Raw genomic sequence first — 22,096 nt, forward strand, 5'->3', positions numbered from 1 at the left:
GGTTTTAAAAGCGTTTTTGGTAACACTAAGGGAACCAAAAAGGCTTCTCCTATGAGGACAAGCTGAAGAACCTTATATGGTTCTACTTAGCACTTTTATTTCTATTTCTATTTGAGTGTAGGGTTGGAATCTTTGGCGTACGTAGGCTAAGTTTTAGGGTTCGGAGCTAGAGAATCCCTTGTGTCTATGATGTGTCCTCGCTCACATCTATGTGTGTGTGTGTTTTCCTTGCAGGATAACAGCGTTGTCCTACAGAGCAGCGCCGTGGCCTACGTCAGTCTGAACTCCCCCGTCAGAGGGACGGAGACTCTCAGAGCGACAGCGTCTCCGACTCTGCTGCAGCTCACCTCGGACATACAGCGGGTAACTATCACTGCGGCGGTCGTTGTATATCTTTGAATGTCCACACACCTGTCACTCCTGTGGCTGCTCACCCAAGTGACTGAGTGTAAACTCAACTTATCCACCTGGAAAACAAGATGGATGAACAAATACAAATATCCTGTGGAGCTGATTAGCTTTTTCTTGTCATCTTTGATGAAGAGTGTCTCAAGAATATCACCTATTGTGTGAAAGAAGAAGTTTCACACTCAGACATATTTTCCTCTCAACTGTTACCAACACTTAAAACCTTCTCGGTTTTGCCGTTTCCCGTCATCCACTGCCTCCTCATCTTTTTTGTTCTCACTTCTCCTTCAAACACTACATGCCTCTCTCTCCACCTCGCTGTCTCTTCTCTCGCCTTTTATTCTCTCCTTTCATTAGGAGTGAGCGCCGGATCTTCTCGCCCTCTCCTTTACCTCGTTAAAACCTTTCTCTCTGTGTGTGTCTGTCCAGGTTATGAGATACAGATTTTTTTTTATGTCTCTAGGTTAGTCATTGTCCATGTACTTTCCACACACCAGGCAGGCACATAATGTCACGAATGGACAGATCGTACAGTGAAATGCTCCTTTATTCCCCTGCTCCAACATAAACTGACTAATTAGGAGGACTGGCTACCTGTGACATTCAGCTGTAATGAATGTACAGACCATCAGGATTATGAAGCTGTCTGGATTTCTATTGATTTTATGGATGTAGTATTGTCAAAAAAGTTTCACTGAGTGAGTGCTTCTGCCCCTTTTTGCTCCATTTCAAAGATAACGTTCACTTTTGATATTTGGCAGTTATTCAACGTAGCAAACGTGTGATGCAGTGGTGAATCTTGTCTGTGATTGGGCGAAGTCCTGAGGGCTACCGTAATGGCATGTATATGGGCGCAAATCTCTATTTCTTTGCTTTCCGGTGTCCCTCCGTCTTCTACCGTTTTATCATCCACACGAGGGTCACAGGGGTGATCTCAGCTGACACAGGGCGAAAGGCAGGGTCACACCGTGGACAGATCGCCATAGTTTTAGAATTTTCTCGATTTCACAATCCGTCTACGACGGTAATGAGAAGTACGCATGCCATATCCTGTCGGCGTTTGGGGGCTGTCTCCACTGACGTGGAGGTCTCGCAAGATAAGGTTAATTGCTTTTACGGCACTGCAGCACACATACTCCTTAGCCAGGTACCAGCTAAGATAAGATCGAGACATCAATAGCATTACTTTAGACGTTCGTCGTGGCAGAGTCGGTGAAAAAGAAACCGAGAAAAATATATAAACCCTCTCCTTTCTATGCATTCACGTGTATATGCACTTTCTCTATCTTTGCTATTGTTGTCTTTTGCTCGGCCATTTTCATTAAGGTTGTCTGTTGCTGTTTAGTTTGCTTGTGGAGATGTTAGCATACACGCTGATACCACGTTAGTTTTGGGTGCATGGTTGGCCGTTCTCCCATCAGTGTGGATAGGGCTCCTGGCTCCGTTAAAAACAGAGTTTTTACGACTGTGAGGATAAAGTGGTTGACAATTTGTATAGTGTATATAATCCGCAATGAATGAAAACAGCATGAACTAGTAACTCATTTACTTCTCTACTTCTGCTCAGGCAGCACACAATCAGTACAGCATCAGTGGTCTACAGTGACACCTAGTGCTGTGGAATAGTAACTGAACAAAGAACACATTGGATGGACAAAACAAAATGGCAATCATCAGTCAAGATTTTCATGCAACAAGCAATTAATTGAAATCAACAAATGAATCATCAAATTAACTGATTATGGACATAATTGTTAGTTGCAGCCCTAAAAGACACCTGTAGGTGTGTGGTTTGAACAGCTGATTTAACCTGCCTGCTGCAGTGAAGTTCTGTACAGTCGACTGCTCTGTGGTGATGTTTACAAAAAAAAGTTACTTTATTGTGTACAGATGTGTGAGGACGCATCATTACAGCTCCACGCGGTACAACTGAACAAAGCACAAACCGCTGTAGGAATCCTGTCCATGTCATATTTACTCTACTCTTACTCTATTTACTTTATTTACCCTCTCGTCTCGTTGCACCTAATTGTCCATTTGGTAGCAGCTGTCCCTGCAACGCTCTGTTGCTTTATTCATTATCACAAGAATCTTAGTGCAGCCTAAGCTCCACTCCCACCTCCCAATATTTAAAAACGGGTCTAAACATCATTAATTATGTTTGTGCAGTGGCTGTAATGCTTCCTACTTATCTTAGTTTGTAAGGGACCAAAACATTTCTTCCGAATCGAGATGCTCCTGCACTGATAGTTTTGGAATGGGTGCTTTGGAACCAATTATAATACAAGTAGATTCTCCTTTTACTGTAGATTTACACCCAGAGGAGGGGGAGGTTGGGCAACATGGGGGTAGACAGACAGGACAAGTAGAAACAAGGGGAACATCGGTTTCCAGAATAATACAGAACTAATGGAGAGGAGCTTGTGCCTTAATTGGGTATTGTACCACATATGCATGTGTTGAGTTTCCCGTAGCAGTGTGGGTGGCTTTTAGCCGGTTCCTCTGTTTGAAAACAAATGGCCGCCAGTGGACGGTTCATTGTTGGAGAGAAAAACAGAGAGCGGAATAATCTTTTACTCTCTCTGAGAAGTGGTCATGGAGTTAAGTCAGTCTTTGTGGTGTAAGAGACTTGAGCTTTGTGTGTCCCATGCCGTTTAGTCACTGTGACATGTATTGTCCGTTATAGATGTCTTTAAATAGGATGTGTGTGCAGTGAGAGAATCAACGTTTATCCGTCCGTGCATACACTACAGACTAAAGGAAATTTACTGTCTTATATATTCAGTATATATCATGACGCCTGGGTTTATCTACGTAGGTGCTTTTCGTTGCACATTTATTCTGTTTGGACTTTTTCTTGTTTTTTACCTTGGGTATTTAGCTATGTTTCTGGTTTCCTGTTTTATTTTGTACTTCTTCCTTCTTCTGCTCCGCCCTAATGTGACTCACCTGTGTCTGATTATCCCTGCCTCCCACGTGTATTTAGGTCTTGTACCAAATCAGATTTTTAAGCATAGCCAGATAGTATTAAGCTTGTTTTTTGGCAGTCGAGACAGCTAAAAAAACCATATTTTTTCCAAAAGTGATTCATATGGAGGTGGATCTATTGCAGATCGGTTTCAATCTGAAGGTCTCTGTCATCTACAACGACGTAGATCCAGGTAGACGGAGGTAAATTGGAGGCTTGTTAAACGATCGACACGGTCGAAGACGAGCGTTTAAAAATCAGAAGAAAGAAACAGGTGCAGATTTCTGTCTTCCATTTTGTTTTATTTTGTTTAGACCACTTGTTTTTCTTCCAGGGAGTGGCCTGTAACTATAGAAATCCATGAGAAAGACTAGACAATGTCAAATATGGGTTTGCTTACAAATCCAATCTGGGCTGCAGCCTAAACAAGGCCTCTGTGCTCCCGAGTGTCGACTTTGGTTCATTTTGTTGCTGTAGTTTCTCCCATGCGTTCCCCAGTGTTTCTTGTTCCCCGTGTTCCAAGGTTTTGTTTTTTTTCTGTTTGTGTTTTTCTTTTCCTTTTTATTAGTTGTTTTGTTATTTTTTTGCAACCTGCGTTTGGATCCTCCATTTATTTTTATTTTTTATTTTTTTTACACCTCTGGCAATATACGCCGCATTTAATTTTATTAGATATTTATCAAATTCAAATGTATTGGCATCACCTCAGTGCTTGTTAATGGAAAGTTAAAATAATTATTTCTCCAATTTCATCCATCAAACCGACCCACTCATAGTCGGACTGATTAATGTGATTAGAGAGATTTCCCAGTCACTTTAATGATGGTGTGGACACACACACACAGAGAGATAGGGGGTTAGGACTGATGATGACAGATTTATTGATGAGCTGCGTAACACACTCCAACTCACCATACTGGCTTCAATTATCTCCCCATGCATCAAAAGTTTAATTTGTCCCCCTCTATATCTATATAAGTGACTCTTTGCTCCACATGCAGTGATATAATCTGCGCTACAATCCAAAGAACATATTAACATCACATCCCTTTCATCATCTACAGCTTCACATGACTTTTATCTTCTCTCTGTGTTGCTGCCTGGCTTCTTCCATTCTCTCTCACACTGCACTGTTCTCCTCCACGCTGACATACAGAGTCCAGCAGGCAGAGAGCACTTCAGGTGGAAACTCATTGTCAGGGATGATTACAGCAGCAGTCCTTATCTCTGCCTGGTGTAGACAGTAGACAGACATGGGAACATTAAGGATTCTCAAACCAAGAGTGCAGAATACAACAACTTTGTGTAATAATGGATGTATAGCTATAGACGAAGACATAGAATTTCACTGTGCGCCATCTATCCCAGATATCGACAACGCCTGTCATAAGCAGCAACACTGCTACAACACAGCAATTCATTTCACTAGCAGACTTATTAAAGTACTCTCCATCCTCACACACACGGGCTCCACAGTTTGTTTCACTGTTTCTCCAGCAGTAAAATACTGTTTGGCAGAGTTCGGGAGCTGGTTTCAGGAGGAAGGACGACACGGATATATCAGCTGTAGAGTCAGTGTTCGCTTCATAAACGATAAAACATACAACCTGAACTATTATTAGGGAGTTCACTTGTTTCTGTAGAATAACTGAGCCTGGCCTCATAGCTGTTATGAGCCACTCTGCTGCTAAAGGATGGCCGTTAGACCCCGTCATTAACTTACCTGCACGGAAAGGCTCCTCCGCTCATGTACTGCCAGAGCAACACGACCGAAGATGTGACACCTCCAGAGTAGAGATGATAGCGAGAAGTCAGCGAGTGAGTCAGAAAAATGGCAAAGACAGTGCAGTCAGGTGTACAGTTCTGGCAGTATGCTCTGCTCCACTCGAATGTGCGGGGTCATCATAACATCCGCGTGAAGCTTGACACCACATTTTCAGTGGTTCTTTTCAGTGTACTGAATCATTAGAATTGTTCATTATAAAGATTTGTTCACCTAATCCATCCATCCATTTGCTACCGCTTTAACCTCCACATGAGGGTAACAGGGTGGTTCCAATCACAGCTGACATAAGCCCAATTTATACTCCTGCGTAAAGTGCTCTACGTAAGTTACCCCTCTATGATGCCGGAGAGCCTGTCGGAGAGCCTCTCCGTTGTCTCCGGCTGCACAACATATTTTTTAAGGCTGGCTTTACACAACAACACTACTGGGTGAAAACGACAAAATATTTTGTCAGATGTGCCTTTCATTTGGACGGCAACATCGTTTTGGGGGCTTAAAAACGCAAAAAAGTGAACCCACCCTCCAAAGTGGAAATCTTAAAAACGCTCCCATCAAAAGGATTGAAAATGCAAAAGTGTGCTCTGAGCTGCTCACGCTGGCTATCCTCCAATACGCGTTGACGTCAGATCCATGTGCAGTACAGCCAAACAACAACAAACATGTCGGCTTATATCCATCAGTCGGACATTCAAGTTGCCTTAGCTGCTACTTCGCGCTACTAGAGAGAAGTAGAAGGTTTCAACACTCCTGCGTCCCTGGTGTTATTGTATGGCAGTGGTTCACAATGCCACCTAGCCACCTGGCATGCATACTACATCAAATTTCACACACTTTTGCGTCACCGTGTGCATGCAGATTTCCACCCAAAGACGCTCGAGGCGTCTCTGTGGTTACGCAGTCGGATAGCGCATTACACAGGCGGAGAAGTATACTGTGGCCTATAGGGCAAAAGACAGGTCGCCAGTCCATTCCTGAGGAGTTCATGGTCTCAATTGTTCAGCTTCTTCAATAGAACATGATGTTAATTCTGTAAATGATGTTCCCCTTTAGCGGGCAATTGGTGATAAAGTACAACATTTGAGTGGACAGGGGTTAGGGTTTGACCGCTGTCTTATAATTGCCGTAGTTCCAAGTGATATCCGTGAACCTCCGGTTGCAAAACCTCAGCACGACAAATTTAGAACAGTTCTGAACATCTTCTACCTCGATCTGTTTCATAAAAAAGCCTGCGCTCGTAAAACAATAACCATGCATAATTCAGATTGCGCGCCGCGCTTCTCAGAAGCCATAGATCTTCGCGTGTTTCCAAATATGATGTATTTCAGACACAATTTGTATTCGCCGTGACAAATCATCTCCCTTTGCTCTCGCTCCCTGAGAATACGCGCCGACTGCAAACATAACGGCTGATATTTTAATTGAATTACGACACCGTGACAGGCTTTCAAACAGGAGAAAGAGGCGACAATGGGGCCAGCTTCAGAGCTACACTGGTAAATGGTAAATATGAACATCATCCACATTAAGGGGGAATATGCAAGGAAGTCTAATTTATACGTCTCTAATTTATGTTTTCCAACATAAAACCTGTGGGAAGAGAAGCCAGCGGTAAATCAGCGGAATGAGTTGGTGACTTTACGGCCACACAGCCATCCGCGATGGTTACCTGCCACGGCGTTTGAAGTAGCACGCTGTCAGCAATATGTTTGAATTACCACAGTTGCCGTATTGTCTGCGGCAGGCTCCGCGAATCTGCATAATCACACAGAGGAGGCGCTCGGGCTCAGCAGGTATCGTCGCTGTTCGGTTCCCTCGTCCCAGTTTCATATCACAGCGACTGGAAACGTGAGAGGAGACGACTGGAGAAATGATTTGCGGCGCGACGTCTGCAGACTTTCTACTTTTCCCTTTAACAGATGAAAGCAGACGCGGTTTCATGAGATTTATGCCCAGTCAATAGATGACCTCTAAATGAATTAAAGGTAGATTACAGCCTATTTTTTGAACAACCTATGGCCACAGAATATACATAATTGCTCTTTGCTTGGATTAATCAATGCTTATTCCCTAAGTGCACGGTTTCTCTGCAGGCAGTCTTCTGCAAGGTCGACTTTAAACCCACTCAGCGATCATTTGATCAGAAAGAACAGAGAACTTATTTACTGCGAGTTCAGCTTAGAGGCACTTAGGAGATTGTGTGCATATTGAAGGTTTTATATTTTTAATGTATTTATACAGCATAAACACATGGAAATACAGGATACCTTGTACATGTTTACCTCTTGGGATAAGTGGTGCTGTATATGTTGTACATCGCCATCTGTTGTGCCGATTATAATTCATAATTGTGCCGCTGTTATCATGATTTACCTTAAATTACCCTTTTTATGACACTTACAGTCACAGCAGACTGAAGTTCACCTCCTCACTTTGTCTAAAGAGTTAGTTAGTTCTTTATTGCTTATATTTTGTGTATAGTTGTGTGAATGTTCACAGTGTCACACATCTTGTTTTGTTGACTCCATCTGCCAGCAAAGGTAACTGCCGTGAGTTTGCCCATTGTTTCCTGTCACGCAAAGTTGGACTCTGTCATTTCTGTCTGAAATGTTTCATTAAAGTATTAGTGACCACATGGTACTACTGGTATGGTATGTTAGGATGGTAACGGAGGTGAGGCTAGCACTGCCTGAATAGCTGTTTTACACTGCGATGAGCGAGATGCTGATTGGATAAATGCAGCAAAATCGTCACTTCCAGGGAAGCTCGACATCTCCGGGAGTCAATGGAGTAGTGGGCGGGTGCGGACGCTGGGCTGATGCATGATGATTCGAGGAAATGTCTGAAAGGCAGAGACAGTTTTTGATTGTTGACAACACCAGACACTTTTCTGTCTTGGTCCCATGTGAATTTTGCGAGTCAAGTATACAAAGAAAATTAGCCGTGTTAGTTACCCGTGTCTCTGTTATAGCCCAATCCCATTTGACATATTATTCACTGTAAATAAAAACAACGTTGTAGCATTTCCTTGTTTCAATTTGACATAATTATCGTTTTCTCTGTTCCAGTTTGTTCATTCATTAATTTTTATCAATGTGGGTTTGGTCGTCAGGGACAAAGAGCATTTTCTACAAAATGAACGGAGGGCAGAATTCATACATAAATAACTGTGCCTGAAATGAGCTTCCCCTCTGTCAAAGACCAGCCAGCAAACGCCACTGTATGCTAATAATTGTGTCATATAAAAGTAATGTTATGATAATATCTTCTTATTTCTATAGTCATCACAAAATATTTACTTGGCAATAACAACCGAAAATGTGTGTGGTACATGAGAGAGGATGGATGTTGTAAATACCAATTTTGATTCACACACATTTTTATGTGAAGCCATTACGCTGATGGTAGCCTGTAATGCAGTTCCCACTTTCACTGCAGACATTGACTTGGTGTTTTCATTGTGGAGCTTTGATGGGACGACTAATGCGATGGAATGTGTTGGTTGAATTTTATCAAATGGTAGCTCTAGCTTTAAATCAAAATCACTCTATGTCTTCACAATAGAACTTCATTACATATACTTCAACAATAGTCTCTTTTGGTCATTGTGTCCACCGAGCAGTTATCCCTTTGCTGTAGATGGTCTCATCTTGAGCTTATATGGTCTATTGAACATAGACCATATAAAAAATTGATGTTGATGGATATATTAAATGGCCACTAGGGTGCAACTCTGGTCAATTTGTTATCAATTACTAGTTTCAGGTTTTCTCTAGCAGAGAAATGAGGTCCCATTTAGTGCACTTAAAAAAAAAGTATGACACGTATGAGTGGACATGACAGTGTAGTTCCTTATTTTTCCTTTTTTTAAATGTATTTTTATTTTGGTCTTCCGCCCTGTGTCAGTTGGGATTGGCACCAGTGCCCCCCATGTCCCTCATGTGGTGGATAAAGCAGTAGAATCAGAAACAGTTTTATTGTCAAGTAATTAATAGACATACGAGGAATTTGCTTTGGTGCATGAGACGATACACTATAACATAATGACAACACAATATAAAAAGTAAAGCTTATGCTTATATATGGATGGTACTTCAGTGTGTGTCAGTGTCTCGTGTCCTGATGTGATCCCACACCGAGAGCACATCTCTGAGGGCGTCTCCGTGTTCCTCCACTCTGCCTTTATGACTCTTTATGGTTCCGTGTTATGGGGTCGTTTTCCCGCTGCAGAATGAATTTCAGACCAATCAAACGCCTCCGTGACAGTAACGGATGGAGAGGAGTCTAAATATATATACGCTTTTATTATATGAATGAATGTCTCAATTGTAAATGTGCTTTTATTTTGCCAAAGTTGAAAAGCATCAATCGTGTTTGTCGGGCCTGCGACTGCAGCACAAACAATAAAACAAAAAATAGATTGATTTGTTTTCAGAGGCAAGAAAATTCACTGACGGGGTTCTCTCGCAGAGTTTACTCATCAATAAATAATTTGATCCTCAGATACTAAAAAAAAAGAAATTCTTGAAATATTTGCAATTGATGACATATTTTTAAACACACTCCCATATAACACCATGTAGACATAGCTGTTTCCTCCTGACTTCATATGAGCCCTGTCACATTGTTTTTTCCAGTTCAAGTGATTCAAGAAATAAATAGTCACCTCACTCAGTGGGTGTCCCACACCCACCACCAGGTCTCTCTCTATATCACTCTGTCTAATAACCCAGTCACTCTGCATGGCTGGGACACGCTTCTCAAATAGCTTTTCCAAAGACCACGGTCCTTAACAGAATTTGTATTATTATTATTATTATCATCACAGATATAATGCAAAGTTGTTTTTTCGTCATTAGGCACTTTGGTTGCTGCTGCTTGTTGCATCCTGATTACAGCTCTCCGCCACCCTCCGCTTACTTGATGTGCGTATAAAGCGCTGATGGGAGAAATGTTTCAGGTCACACATTCCGCTCGTTCCGCAGAATTAGAGAAGTGATTAAATGAAAGCCAGATGATTTGAAAGGAGGTGGTTTTCATGAGTGTGCTCATTCATGTGTTTTTGTCTCTACTGGTATTTTTTTCTTCAGCGAACAATGAGCTTAACCCTTACTTTGACTGAAGTACGATTCTTTTAGACTCTTTTATTCCCACTGCAGCAATTAAGAGCATTCACAGTGGGGAGTTACCACACCCTAACCTTTGGTTTGCCATGGGCCTTTTTGTGTGGAGTCCACCTCATGTGCCTGTGGGTTTCTTAAAGGGTACTGGTCTGTATTGTATATAGTTATATATAGTATATTTATATAGTTTTTATCTCAATGACCACTCAAATCTGCGTTATACTCAAGGTTTTTCATTCATACAGCACATGTTCTATCCATCACACATCTTCAATACCCATTTACATGGTTTGCCCAAGACTAGCGGAGCTGGGAATCTAACCCCTAACGCTAATGGCATTGTGATAACCGTCTTAGAGATCAGGTTGTCTAAATGAGACAGTCCAGCAGAGACTGAATAGAAGCCAAGTTGTTCGACAGTAAGGGAAGACATATCTGTAAGTCATCTGCAAAAAAGATGGAAGGAGATGTTGTAGTTTTTTTAAAAATAGACCCCAAGGGAAGCAGGTAGAGTGAGAAAAGAATAGGCCCCAGGATACAGCCCTGAGGCACCCCACAGGTAAGAGGAGAAACGGCTGAGGAATATTGACCTACCAACCGAGGACCGTGCCCCTGATGCCCACACACAACTCGAGGGGAGTATCATGGCAGAGGTCAAGTCCAACAGCACCAGCACATCAGTTTCCAGAATCAATAGTCAAAAGTAGACTTTTGATTCTGGAAACTCCTGAATTGATTGTCAAAAGTAGACCATTAAAAACATTTAAGAGGGCGAGTAGAAAACGAGTGAGAGTAAACATCACACTGCAAGACTTGAGGCAACAAATATGTGAGCAGAGCCTCTGCTTCTTCAAGTCAAAGGGAGCCAGTGGAAGTGGTTCAAGCATCTGATCATCCTGCTGGGTGCCTTCCAGAGGAGAAGACTGCAGGGTGGATCCAGAAAATACTGGCAGGAGTACGCATTCCATCTGGCCTGGAAATGCCTCGGGATTCCCCAGAGTGAGCTGGAGAGAGTCGACAGGGAAAGAAAATGTCTGGAACACACCGCGTGTAGCCTGCTACTGTGTAGGAAACTTGCCAGGGATGAATGGATGCATGAATGGATGATAGGGTTTGGCAACCCTATAGGAACAGATTATGTATGTGAATATACAGAATATCTATAGGTGAAGGAGAGGATTTGAGGCCTGGGAGCTTTTTGATTTTTTTTTTTTAGTCTAGTTTGACGATCTACCTTGAGTGGGCTTGGGTTTCCCGCTGAGTTACCATCTGTGTGAGAGGGCAAAGGAGCTGGAACATAATTGAATGCACCAGCTACTGATCTTTTAATCCCCCCCAATAAATAAATAAATAATCTGATAGTATTAATCATCTCTTAACGGCAAAATTGAATTCTTAGCAAGTTGTATTGTATCCTGAGGCTAATTCATCATCCAATGATATAACTGATGGTCTCTAACATCAGGGTTAGAGTAACCCCTAACGTGATCTGCTGTCATTTGCAGTATATTTAGTGCCAGACTTGTTTGCTGTCGCATTTCATTTGTGTAGAGAGGTAATCTTTGGTTGTTCGGGTCAACTGTGAAGCACATGTGGTTTTGTGTTCGGTGCTAAACTGAGATCCCACAATGATTTCACTCCACTCTTATCGCAGCAGACAAAGAAATTAAATATTGATTCCTGGTGTGGCATGACGTGCTGAAATTACCCATTCTCTCTGCTCTCACTCAGTCCTTCTCTCTCTTATTCTCTCTGTCCTCCCCTTTTTTTTTTTTTTACAACCATCTATTTTATTATTCCCTGTCTAAGAATCTCTCCTCACATTTTAAGTGTCAGTGTTTCTCCTACTCTGACACTTTTCCCGAACATACTGTATCTGGTTATAGGAGAGAAGAGGTGCAGACTTTAAATCTAACAGAAGAGACAATAGTTTATCTGCAAGACTTCACCTTTGTATATTTGTATGGATTTGTTATTGTATTTGTTAAAAGCAAAGTCCTTCAAGTGATTCAAGCATTTATCAGTTATCACTAAGTAAAAGTCCATTATTTTCTTGCTTTTTGTTTCAGTCAATGTGACAATCGCAGCAGCCCAGATGTTTTTCTCCTCAGGGATTATAACACACTCCCAACAGCAGACGGATGTGGACAGTTTTCCTGTAGAAAAGTAGTTTGTTTGCTTTTTTTTTTCTTCACAATTTTGTGATTATTAATATGTTGACATTTTCAGGGCACATTACAAATCTATTTACAGACTTATGACCATACACCTTATAACCTGTTGTCTTCTGCAAACACTGAATCATTTTCAAATCCCAATTAGTGTCCAACAAAATCACAGCAGTCAGTTCTAATTAAATAGTGTTTATTGTTCTATATTCAATCGATATCTTGGAAGTTCTTACCCTTGTATTACATTATAAAAGTTAATATTTTAAAGACATCTCATGCTGCATCATATAAGACTCTAACACGGTAAATATTGATCTGAAGCTTGGCTGAAAGAAACTCAAAGAGACAATATCTGTCTTTCTTCCCTCTATTAATGCTCAATTTGAACTTGTCTTGACACTGTGTTCATACCGAAATGCATGATCATTTATTTGTATTAACAAACATCCAAACAAGTGTTCCTAATAAAGTGGACTGCAGAGCTGTAGGACCTGCAACAGGAAGAACAAGCATTATAAACATTAATATACATTTCAGCGAATTGCTAAATAGTGTTTTTCCTGAGCACCGACCCTAAAATAGACTAGTGCACATTGTTTTAACTTGTTCACTCGTGGAAATGAGATGGACGGTCTGTGTTTGTGCGCCGCGCAGACTTACATGCAAATTGCACTGCTCAGTGGTGCTGGGGCTCTTTTCTAATCACAGGCAACCATGCAAATCGAGCCTAAATGAAGTTTATCCAATATCTTGGTTCAGCAACAGCGTCCCGGTGGAAAAGACACAATGCACACCCTGAATACAGATGTGGCGACGTGAAGTTTTGCTCCAGTGTACAACAATTAACAAAACAGCTGCAGTGATTTCTGCTTCAAAATGAAGTTAAAACATCGAAATGTTCATAAATATGGCAACGTTTGTGGAAATGATTGGATTTCAGTCAGTTGTTCAGGTTCAGTTCACTTGATTTCTTACAATAGCTATATACTGTATGTTTTAGCCTCTTACCACAGCGGATCATCTGCCTCCATCTCGCCCTATCCCTGTCCTCATGTCCTCAATGAACAACATACATGAATCTTCTCTGGTCTTCCTCTTTTCCTCCTGCCCGGCAGCTCCATCTTCAACATCCTTTGTCCATCTCAACCACCTTGGCTGTCTATTCTGGTCAATCCCAACAAAAATCTCAGCATCTTCAGCTCTGCCACCTCCAGCTCCGCTTCCTGTCTTGCAGACAGCACCACTGCATCCAAGTCAAACATTGTAGCAGGTCTCACGACCATCTTGTGCCTACCTCTCCACATTAATTCATTTGACACAGATTCTATACCTTATACGACTCACCTCCTATATCTAGGCTTGGGACAAGAACCAGGAATATACTTGTGCACCTCCATTTGCTTGATATATGAAGTAATTGGGGGTTAAATGCCTTGCCCAGGGACACATGGAATCAAACACAAGACAAACACAATAAAGCATGATAAAAGGCCTGCAGAGTTCACTAATATACTAAAAATACAAAATGAATAGCATGATTTGTTCCTTTGTTCGTCCTTTTGCCCTTTGGCGTATTGGTTTGACCATCCGTCCATTTGTCAGTTCATTAGTTCATTCATTCTTTGGTTCATTGGTTCATCCATCCATCATTTCATTTGTTAGGCTGTTGTTTGGTTCAACCATCCATTTGTCAGTTCATTTGTTGGCTCATCCTTCCATTTCTCTGGTTAGCTCTTTGGTTCGTCGGTTTGTCCGTCCATCCGTTGACTGCAGCCTTTGTGTCAGCTCTAACCACCACTCTGCTCGGTTGCCTCTTACCTTTTGTTTGCTCGCTGGATGTTCTGCTGTTTGGTCGGTTGTTTGTTTGTTTTTGGCTTTATGCTGAGTCACAACTCGGACGCAATGGTCCATGAAGAATGTGCAGAACATCAGCAGTTTGTTAAATGCAAATAAGCAGGTGTGCAGGTGCCCCCAAAAAAGTGCTCATGAAGGAATATGTAACATGTATCTCTAAATATGTGTATCCATAAATGGCCTATTTCTTCATACTTACACTGGCCACTTTAATAGGTACACACGACACCGAATATAGTAGCACGACTGGCTCCTGTGGTCGTCTGCTGCTGGAGCGCACCAGCTTCAAGGCTGGACACGTTATTGTACATTTTTCCCCACCAAACTGCAGCTCACTGGATATCCTCTCCCTTTTCTTTCTGAAATATAACAGCCCGTCTCGCACCAATAACCACACCACTTTGAAATTCACATAAATCACGATTCTTCCCCGTTCTGATGCTCAGTTTGAACTTCTGCCGTCTCGTCCTGACCACGCCGACATGACTTAATGCATTTAGTTGCTGCCGTGTGATTAACTGGTTCGATATTTATGTTTCATTTCCATTCAAATTCAGTCATCCATTATGTTTATGGTACCAGCTGTGAACATTATGTTCATCTTTCACAGTTTGCAGTAAGTCCCTGTCAGTCCTCAGATCAGATTTAGGATGGCAGCACAGCTTTGGAATGAAGACCATCATATGGCAACACAATCGTCCTGTCACACAATTTTAAATATGAGCCTATAGAGCATATTTAATGAGCCAGAAATGAGCCAGAGATGTATCATCGTGGCCTGATGATTTTTCTCCTTTTATCTTGAGCAGCAAATCTAAAAAGCTGCTATTATTATATCATTACATCACATCATCATCTGTATTATATATTGAGCAAATCTTAAAGGTGCCATATGTAAGAATGTGGCCAAAAACGGTTACTACATTCAAATTCAAAATACCAAGGTCTTTTAGGTTTCGTTTTCTGACTTAACTGGCAACCCGTGGTTGCTCGGTAGCTGAGACTCTACTGACTGCAATGATTGGTAGACGGCGGTAGGTGGCGCCACATGCCAAAACATGATTTCAAAACATAAACATGATTTGCAGTCTGCAAAATGTTTTTTTTTATGCAAATATTTTGTCTGTACTGTTGTTGCTGGTGAGTTCAGTTTGTTATATGAACATTATTCCTGAGCATCTGTGACATATTAGGAGGATTTTATGGCCAGTTGCTTTAGATTTATTACATAATGCACCTTTAAACCACATATATGTGTCGTCTGTTATGTAATAATGTACATAGTGTGAACATGTGATAGCTCCAGGTTTGTCCAATTACATGAATGTGAATGAGACTCATAGAAGGGGCTCATTTAGGCCAATTAGGTAATGTGACATTTCATTATCTTTTATGTTCACTCAAGTGAATAAGTGACAGTGACTGAATTATACACATTTATATGACATGTGACAAAGAAAGTTTTTTTTCTCCAGTACATAATTTGCTTCTGCCCCTTTATCAGACTCAATGAAATTCACAGGTTTGCATTGTCTTCCTTTCATTTGTACAGACGTCATTTCAGTCCTAGTCATTTGAGGCTTTCTAGAATCACTAAGTTATTTATTTAATGCGATAAAATACATCAATTTTAACTTATATTTCAATTTAGTTTGACAGTTTCATGATGAACATAAAAGAAACTAGATCTGCTACAGATGTTTTCATTTTGTGCTAGCAGTGGAATATATAACATTGCAGGAAGAAGTCAATCATTTTCCCAAAGGTTTTAAAGCTTTGACTATGCTCATGTATTGTCTACTGTATCATTGTTATAACCTTTATTTAACTAGGGAAGCCTCATTGTTTCTATTATAAGTTGGTCAGAACACAGGCAGCTGCATTTGTAACAAAGTTGCACACAAACAAAACAATACACACATTTACAGAAACATGACACACTGTATATTAATACAATACTAAAGTAAAAGAAGAAGAATACAATCCAGAATCACAGAAGTAGTAATATAGACCAGAAAGCTGTGTGAATCAATCAGTTAAATGATTTACACTCGTATGATTCATATGACTCCGAATTATTCAGACTTCATTTGAAAAACATCCATGAGGGAGCGAAGATTCAGCTGATTTTGCAAATGATTCAAAGCTGATGCTGCGGCAAATTGGAACAACTTTGTTTTCCTCAATTCAGGGCAGACTTCTGGGGATGTTTAATAAAAATAATTCCTGGTTGCGTTTGTCTAAGACCCTAAATAAGCTCAGATGCCAGAATGACCCCATATATTCATAATAAGAACAATAATAATAATAGTTGGCGAATTATTCATTGTGTTTTTCCATCTGTTTGAGTCATTTCTCTGCTGACCTCTGAACTGGGTTAAGACAATACATGTAATAAAAACCATCACTGAAGACGGAACATTTAAGAGATGGAGAAATCTTTTGCTTTTGAGGTGAAATCTCAAAATGTTTTAACATATTAAAAAACATGGACAAGTGATGTCGATTCTTGTCTCCCTCGTACTGGACGTGGAACTTCACTCTCACAGAAGTAGATCGTGATTCTCGCCACATTCTTGTTAAAAAAAAAAAGAAAGAAAGAAAGTCTTTCTCTACTTTAATCAATTCTGATCTATTAACAAAGTCTGGGTTTTTATGGCACTTCTTTGTGTCGCTCTGTGGTTGGTTGAAGGACTAAGGCTAATTACCCAGTATATTTCAATTTCCTCCAAAACAAACCACAAATCTAAAATTCATCATTTCCTGAGTGTGGATTTTAACACTGCAGGCTTCACGCACAGCTCTCCCCATGAATTCCACACTAATTGGCTGCTGTATGGGAGGATGGGGGGGAGAAAGAGAAGAAAACATTATGAAAAGTCTGTCCTCTGTGCAATCAACTTTTAAATTGCGCACACATGAAGAAGCATTCATTCCCACCCTGTTAACTCTCACAATTAGCCATAAGAGCGTCATGAAATGCCCTTCATGAATATTGATGTGTGTGAATGTCCCTGTCCTTACAGTCTTTTTTTTGTCAGCGAAAATTGTAAATGCGAGAGATTAGATTTTCCACGATGTCACTGAAGTGTGTGCACCAGTGGACTGAAACTGAGGGCAGCAGCAGATGTAGATGTTTGTCCACAGAGGACCTGAGTGGACACCAGAGCCTTCTACCTTTAACAGCCAGTGTGTTTACATGCATGTTAAAAGTCCAATGATCTTAATGTCGTGTAAACATGTTAGTCCGACTAAAATCGAACTAGACTTCAGTCAGACTAACATACCTGGATAACATGAGTCATAGTCCAATTACACCTGCATGTATACTCTTCGTCGGACTGGAGTCGGACTTGGCGTTTTGCATTTTCCTCCCCGTTCTTTGAAGTAGAAAGTGACGACATATAAACTGCTGTACTGTTGACAGAAAAGAACAAACAAATCGATGGATAGAACAAAAGCTGTGGAGAAGACCCACATTCAGACTTTTTCATGATTAACTGGTGTACATACAGAACCGCAGCACAATCCATCTCACCGTTCATCTCGCTGTTCACCGTCTGTGACTAAAAGGTCAACAGGAAACTGACTGTAGAATTGAAGACAAAAAGGTGCCCATACTTGCAAAGTTCCATTTTAAATAAACGTTTTTATAGGCTTAGAATAAGGAGACATATTATGCAAAATCAACTTTTTAATCATTTAAATACTTATATTTAGGACTCTGGAGGTCCTATGAGTAGGCAAAGTGTGAAACAAATGACTCACTCATGTTTTTGTGGTCCGCCTCAGTCTAAGTACAGGAGATAAAACATGCTGACTTCCACACTCATTGCGACGTTAGTCAATGACTGTCCGTGGTCTCGCGGAGCTCTGCTTTGTCGCTAAAAAATATGACAGAGCAGGCGAGGGCAATAGTATCTGGAAGAGTGGAAGTCGGCGAAGTGTTCTATTCTTGGCTGCACAGTGCAGCACAGAGTTCTACACAAACTTCCAGCCTCAGAGGATTTACATTTTATAATATAAAAATATTATATGACGGCAATGTGCCGGCTAGAGTCGGCAAATGATGGCTTTTCCAAATGCTAACTGCTGTTAGCTGCCGGAGCCTCATAGACACTGACATAGTTTCCTGTGTCTCATTTGCCTTTAAAAAGACAGGCACTTTAAGGAGACCACCATCTTGTGTGGCCATTTTTCTACAGCGGTCCGAGTGGACAAACCAGCCACATCCGTTTGTCACTGGCGTAGTCTCACCATGAGATGTCACTAATTCTTACACATTGGACCTTTAACATGGCAGGATCGTGTTGACACCTGGGCTCTTTCTTCCTCTCTCCATCAGAGACAACTGCTGAGTTGCATTCGTGGCGGGAACTGCCCAGGACCCAACGTCAGCTCGCTGCAGTTGCCCGGAGATGTGAGTTTCTTTGCCAACCAACTGGCCGTCCCCACCATGGAGTTCGCCTTCGAGCAGACCACAGCAGAGGAGGTAGGTTTAGAAAACACATTTCACCCACTGATGACCCTTTGTCGAGGCGGTGTTCTCACTGCCTGTCTTCAATTTTATGCTAAGGAGTAGCACCAGGGAGTTTATGGCAGGGGGTTGTGGAGGTTTTTTTTTCTTTTTTTTTAATAAACTGCTGAGTTTGCCATCGGCCATCACTTGTTTATGTTCAGCTCTTAATTAAAAGTGGAAACCCTTTTGTAGGAGAGGACTCTAAGACACTATAACAAATTTTACAGGTTTAGAACCGAAGAACAGGAAAATACTTGAGCATACAAAGGTGCCAAAATACCAAAAAAACATGCTCAATAACCATCAAAAGATTACCCCCAAGAAAAATGCCACTGGCAATACAAAGGTTGAATTTAATTTAGTTTAATTTAGTTTAGTTTATTAGGCAATGGCTTTTGATGTTATAATCCTGCCTCAGCTTGGTGTGACATTATTTGTATAGTGGCACAGCGGATGGTGGGGCTGTAGAAATCACTTTTGAAACTCTCCGTGGGTGCATTTTTTGTGTTTTCATTGATTAGCATAACAGCCTGCTTTAACTGCTTGTGGCACAAAATAAAACAGATACGTCCAGTATACGTATACATATTATTTTTGCGTTTCCATTAGGAATAGTACCAAAATAACCAGTCCCTACCATTCCAGTTTTTGGCACCCTTCTCTTGGGGTACCAGAGTAAAATGGTACGGTAAGGTCAGGGTGGAGCTAGACTGGCTCTGCACCATAGTGCATCATGAAACACAGCTTTCGTGTGAGAGATCTCCTTGTTTTCAGACCTATATGCATCTTAACCTCCTAGAACTAATAGGCTGGTGACTGTGTTAGGGCAAAGTCCTGTGTGCATACATTAGTCAGTCGTATTTAGTCGTAGTAATACTCAGTAGGTAACGCTATTTCCAGGAGTGTTTTATGTCTTTCCTGATACAGGTAAGCAGCTGAAGTTTCCACACGGGTGCCAATCTACTCAAGGGTTTTTGGAACACTTGTACTTGGAGTATTTCCATCTTACTCCACATATATTTTGTTCTTTCCTCATACCACGTCGAGCAATGTATCTCAGCAAAAAAAAGGAAATATAGTCGTTAATGGAGTCTGAAATCCTAACCGAGACATTAGAGTGTGAAATATTTGAAACCAGTTCACCCACAGTTATTTATGACAGGTGTATGTGTCATGCGCTTTTTATACTGTCATATACCATGTTAGTCATATCTCCTTCCTTTCCCCACTGTGAAACATTATCAGCACTGTCATAGTGAACGCTTCCTATTTTAAGGAGAACTGACTCAGTAGAGCTGTGATACTGTGTGACGTCACTGCTGTAGGTGTTTCACTCTGTACTGAAGTCTTGGCACAAACTTGGCCCGGCTTTCTGATTCTATCAGCAACGTTTTCTGATTCTATCTGACATCGGCGACCTTGAGTATCTTGAAAGGCGCCTTCGAATATAATGCATTATTATTATTATAATTATCTGCACAGTAGTTTAATATCAGAACATCACAGCAAACAGACGATGGATGGATGTATATTGTGATGTTTTTATGATAAAAAATATGCACAAAACTGTAGTGGAACTGTACTTGAACTCCATAGAGATAGAGGTGAAAAAGTCATATTTAGGGTTTTTGGATCGCATCTGATTTTAAATTTTTCTTGTGATATCCATCTAGTGATTTAGGCCAGATCCTGTAAATCATATCAACTCATACACAAACCAAAAATATTCAAATCACACATTTTACAAACTTAAAGGTTCAGTACGTAAAAATCTGGTGGTGAGACTGCAGATTTTCACCAATTTAAGACTCCTCTGCTCACTCCTCCATTTCATATACCGGAAAGACTTCCTACATTTGCATAGTAAGCTCCTGTTTGTGAGAACAAAACAAATGCTCTGGCTGGTTTGTCTAATCGAGCAGCTGCAGAATCACAGCGACACGAGATGGCATCCTTCGTAAAGCAAGGACCGCAACCAAAGTACATAGAATGTGTCTTATTCTAGGAAAACCAACATGGTTTTATTCTTAAAGTGATTATACAATTACAAACATGATTATGTAGTATATTTGGATTGTGTGCCAAAAAAAACGTGCCAAATCACTTTAAAGTAATTATCAAAATGTTTGCGATTAATTCAGTTTACTATGCATATACTCATAGACTATACTCAATGTTTTACTGTGGCAGGAATCACTGCTCTGGCGCTGTTGGTGATTTGATGAGCTTGTGTTTCTTCTTTTACTTATTTACTTTTTCATGGAGAAAGAAGTAAAGTTAAGGCCACAGCTGATTGCCTTGCCAGGAAATCAGTTGTGTGCATGTGGCCCCCGAGCATTCAGCGAAACAAATGTGTTACATGTAATGTAACTGATTACTTTAGGGGCAGTGATCAGAGCGGAGATTGTGTTTGCATACCAAAAAACGTGCTCGGGTAATTTATCTAAACTTGTACATATGGCCCAGACCACATGATCAAGTTTAATGCAATCACTGCCTTGCTGTTCCCCCCTCGCTGTTCCATATTCTACTATATATGTTCAACTGTGTGTGTAATTACAGTCATTTATCCTCATTTGACCAGTGAACAGAGTTGTGTTGGTGCTGGTGATGTGTGGAGAAACCAGCAGATGTTGTGTAGCAGAGCCACGGCGTTCATGACAGGAGTTCGGTTCACTGAACATTTGTTGTCTAGGGTGGCATCTGTTTTTTTTTTTGTTGTTGTTGTTTTTTTGTGTTTTTTTCTCTCTCACTCAGTGGAACTTTTTTTTCCGTGCAGTCATCACACCATCACACCAGCCCCTGCAACTGTTTTTGAAATGTTACGTTTGCTTAGGGAATGACCGTGACCTGCAGTCTTGTGAACAAAAAAACAAAAAGAGATAATCCCACTATTACAGAATAGCATTAATTGAGGAATGTTTGACATAATTACATGGGGCAAATATAGAAATCTAATCTCTTTTCCTGCCAAGTGTCACCAGTTTATGTTACTCTATGTACTCTTATCATGAAAAATAGGCTAAGATGGCTTTAGAAAAAAGGTGACGCTGTGCTAGAATTTGGCCAAAAACATTACAAAAACTACTTCCTGTCACTGCTAATGTATTAATGTATTAATGTAATTTTATAGAATGAACTAATACAATGAAATGTCCTATAAAACATGAATAGAATGACAAATATAAGCTTGTACCTATTTTATGCAGTGTACCAACTAAATCAAATAAACCAAATAAATCAAATGCACTAAAAGTGTATTTTATTCTC

At 40.7% G+C, this 22,096-nt stretch overlaps 1 protein-coding gene across 1 annotated transcript in view; it reads left to right on the forward strand.

Annotated features, from left to right (window-relative positions):
• naaladl2 (N-acetylated alpha-linked acidic dipeptidase like 2) overlaps positions 1 to 22,096 on the forward strand; it is a gene marked incomplete at both ends in the record, with an annotated part of 253,223 nt that overhangs the window by 125,565 nt on the left and 105,562 nt on the right. Inside the window, 2 exons of the mRNA XM_083888090.1 lie at positions 235 to 363; positions 18,653 to 18,799. Coding sequence (XP_083744216.1) covers positions 235 to 363; positions 18,653 to 18,799 — 276 coding nt within the window. The remainder of the gene's footprint in view (positions 1 to 234; positions 364 to 18,652; positions 18,800 to 22,096) is intronic.

The sequence above is a fragment of the Microchirus variegatus genome (genome assembly GCF_963457635.1).
Source record: "Microchirus variegatus genome assembly, chromosome: 4".
Taxonomy (NCBI): domain Eukaryota; kingdom Metazoa; phylum Chordata; class Actinopteri; order Pleuronectiformes; family Soleidae; genus Microchirus; species Microchirus variegatus.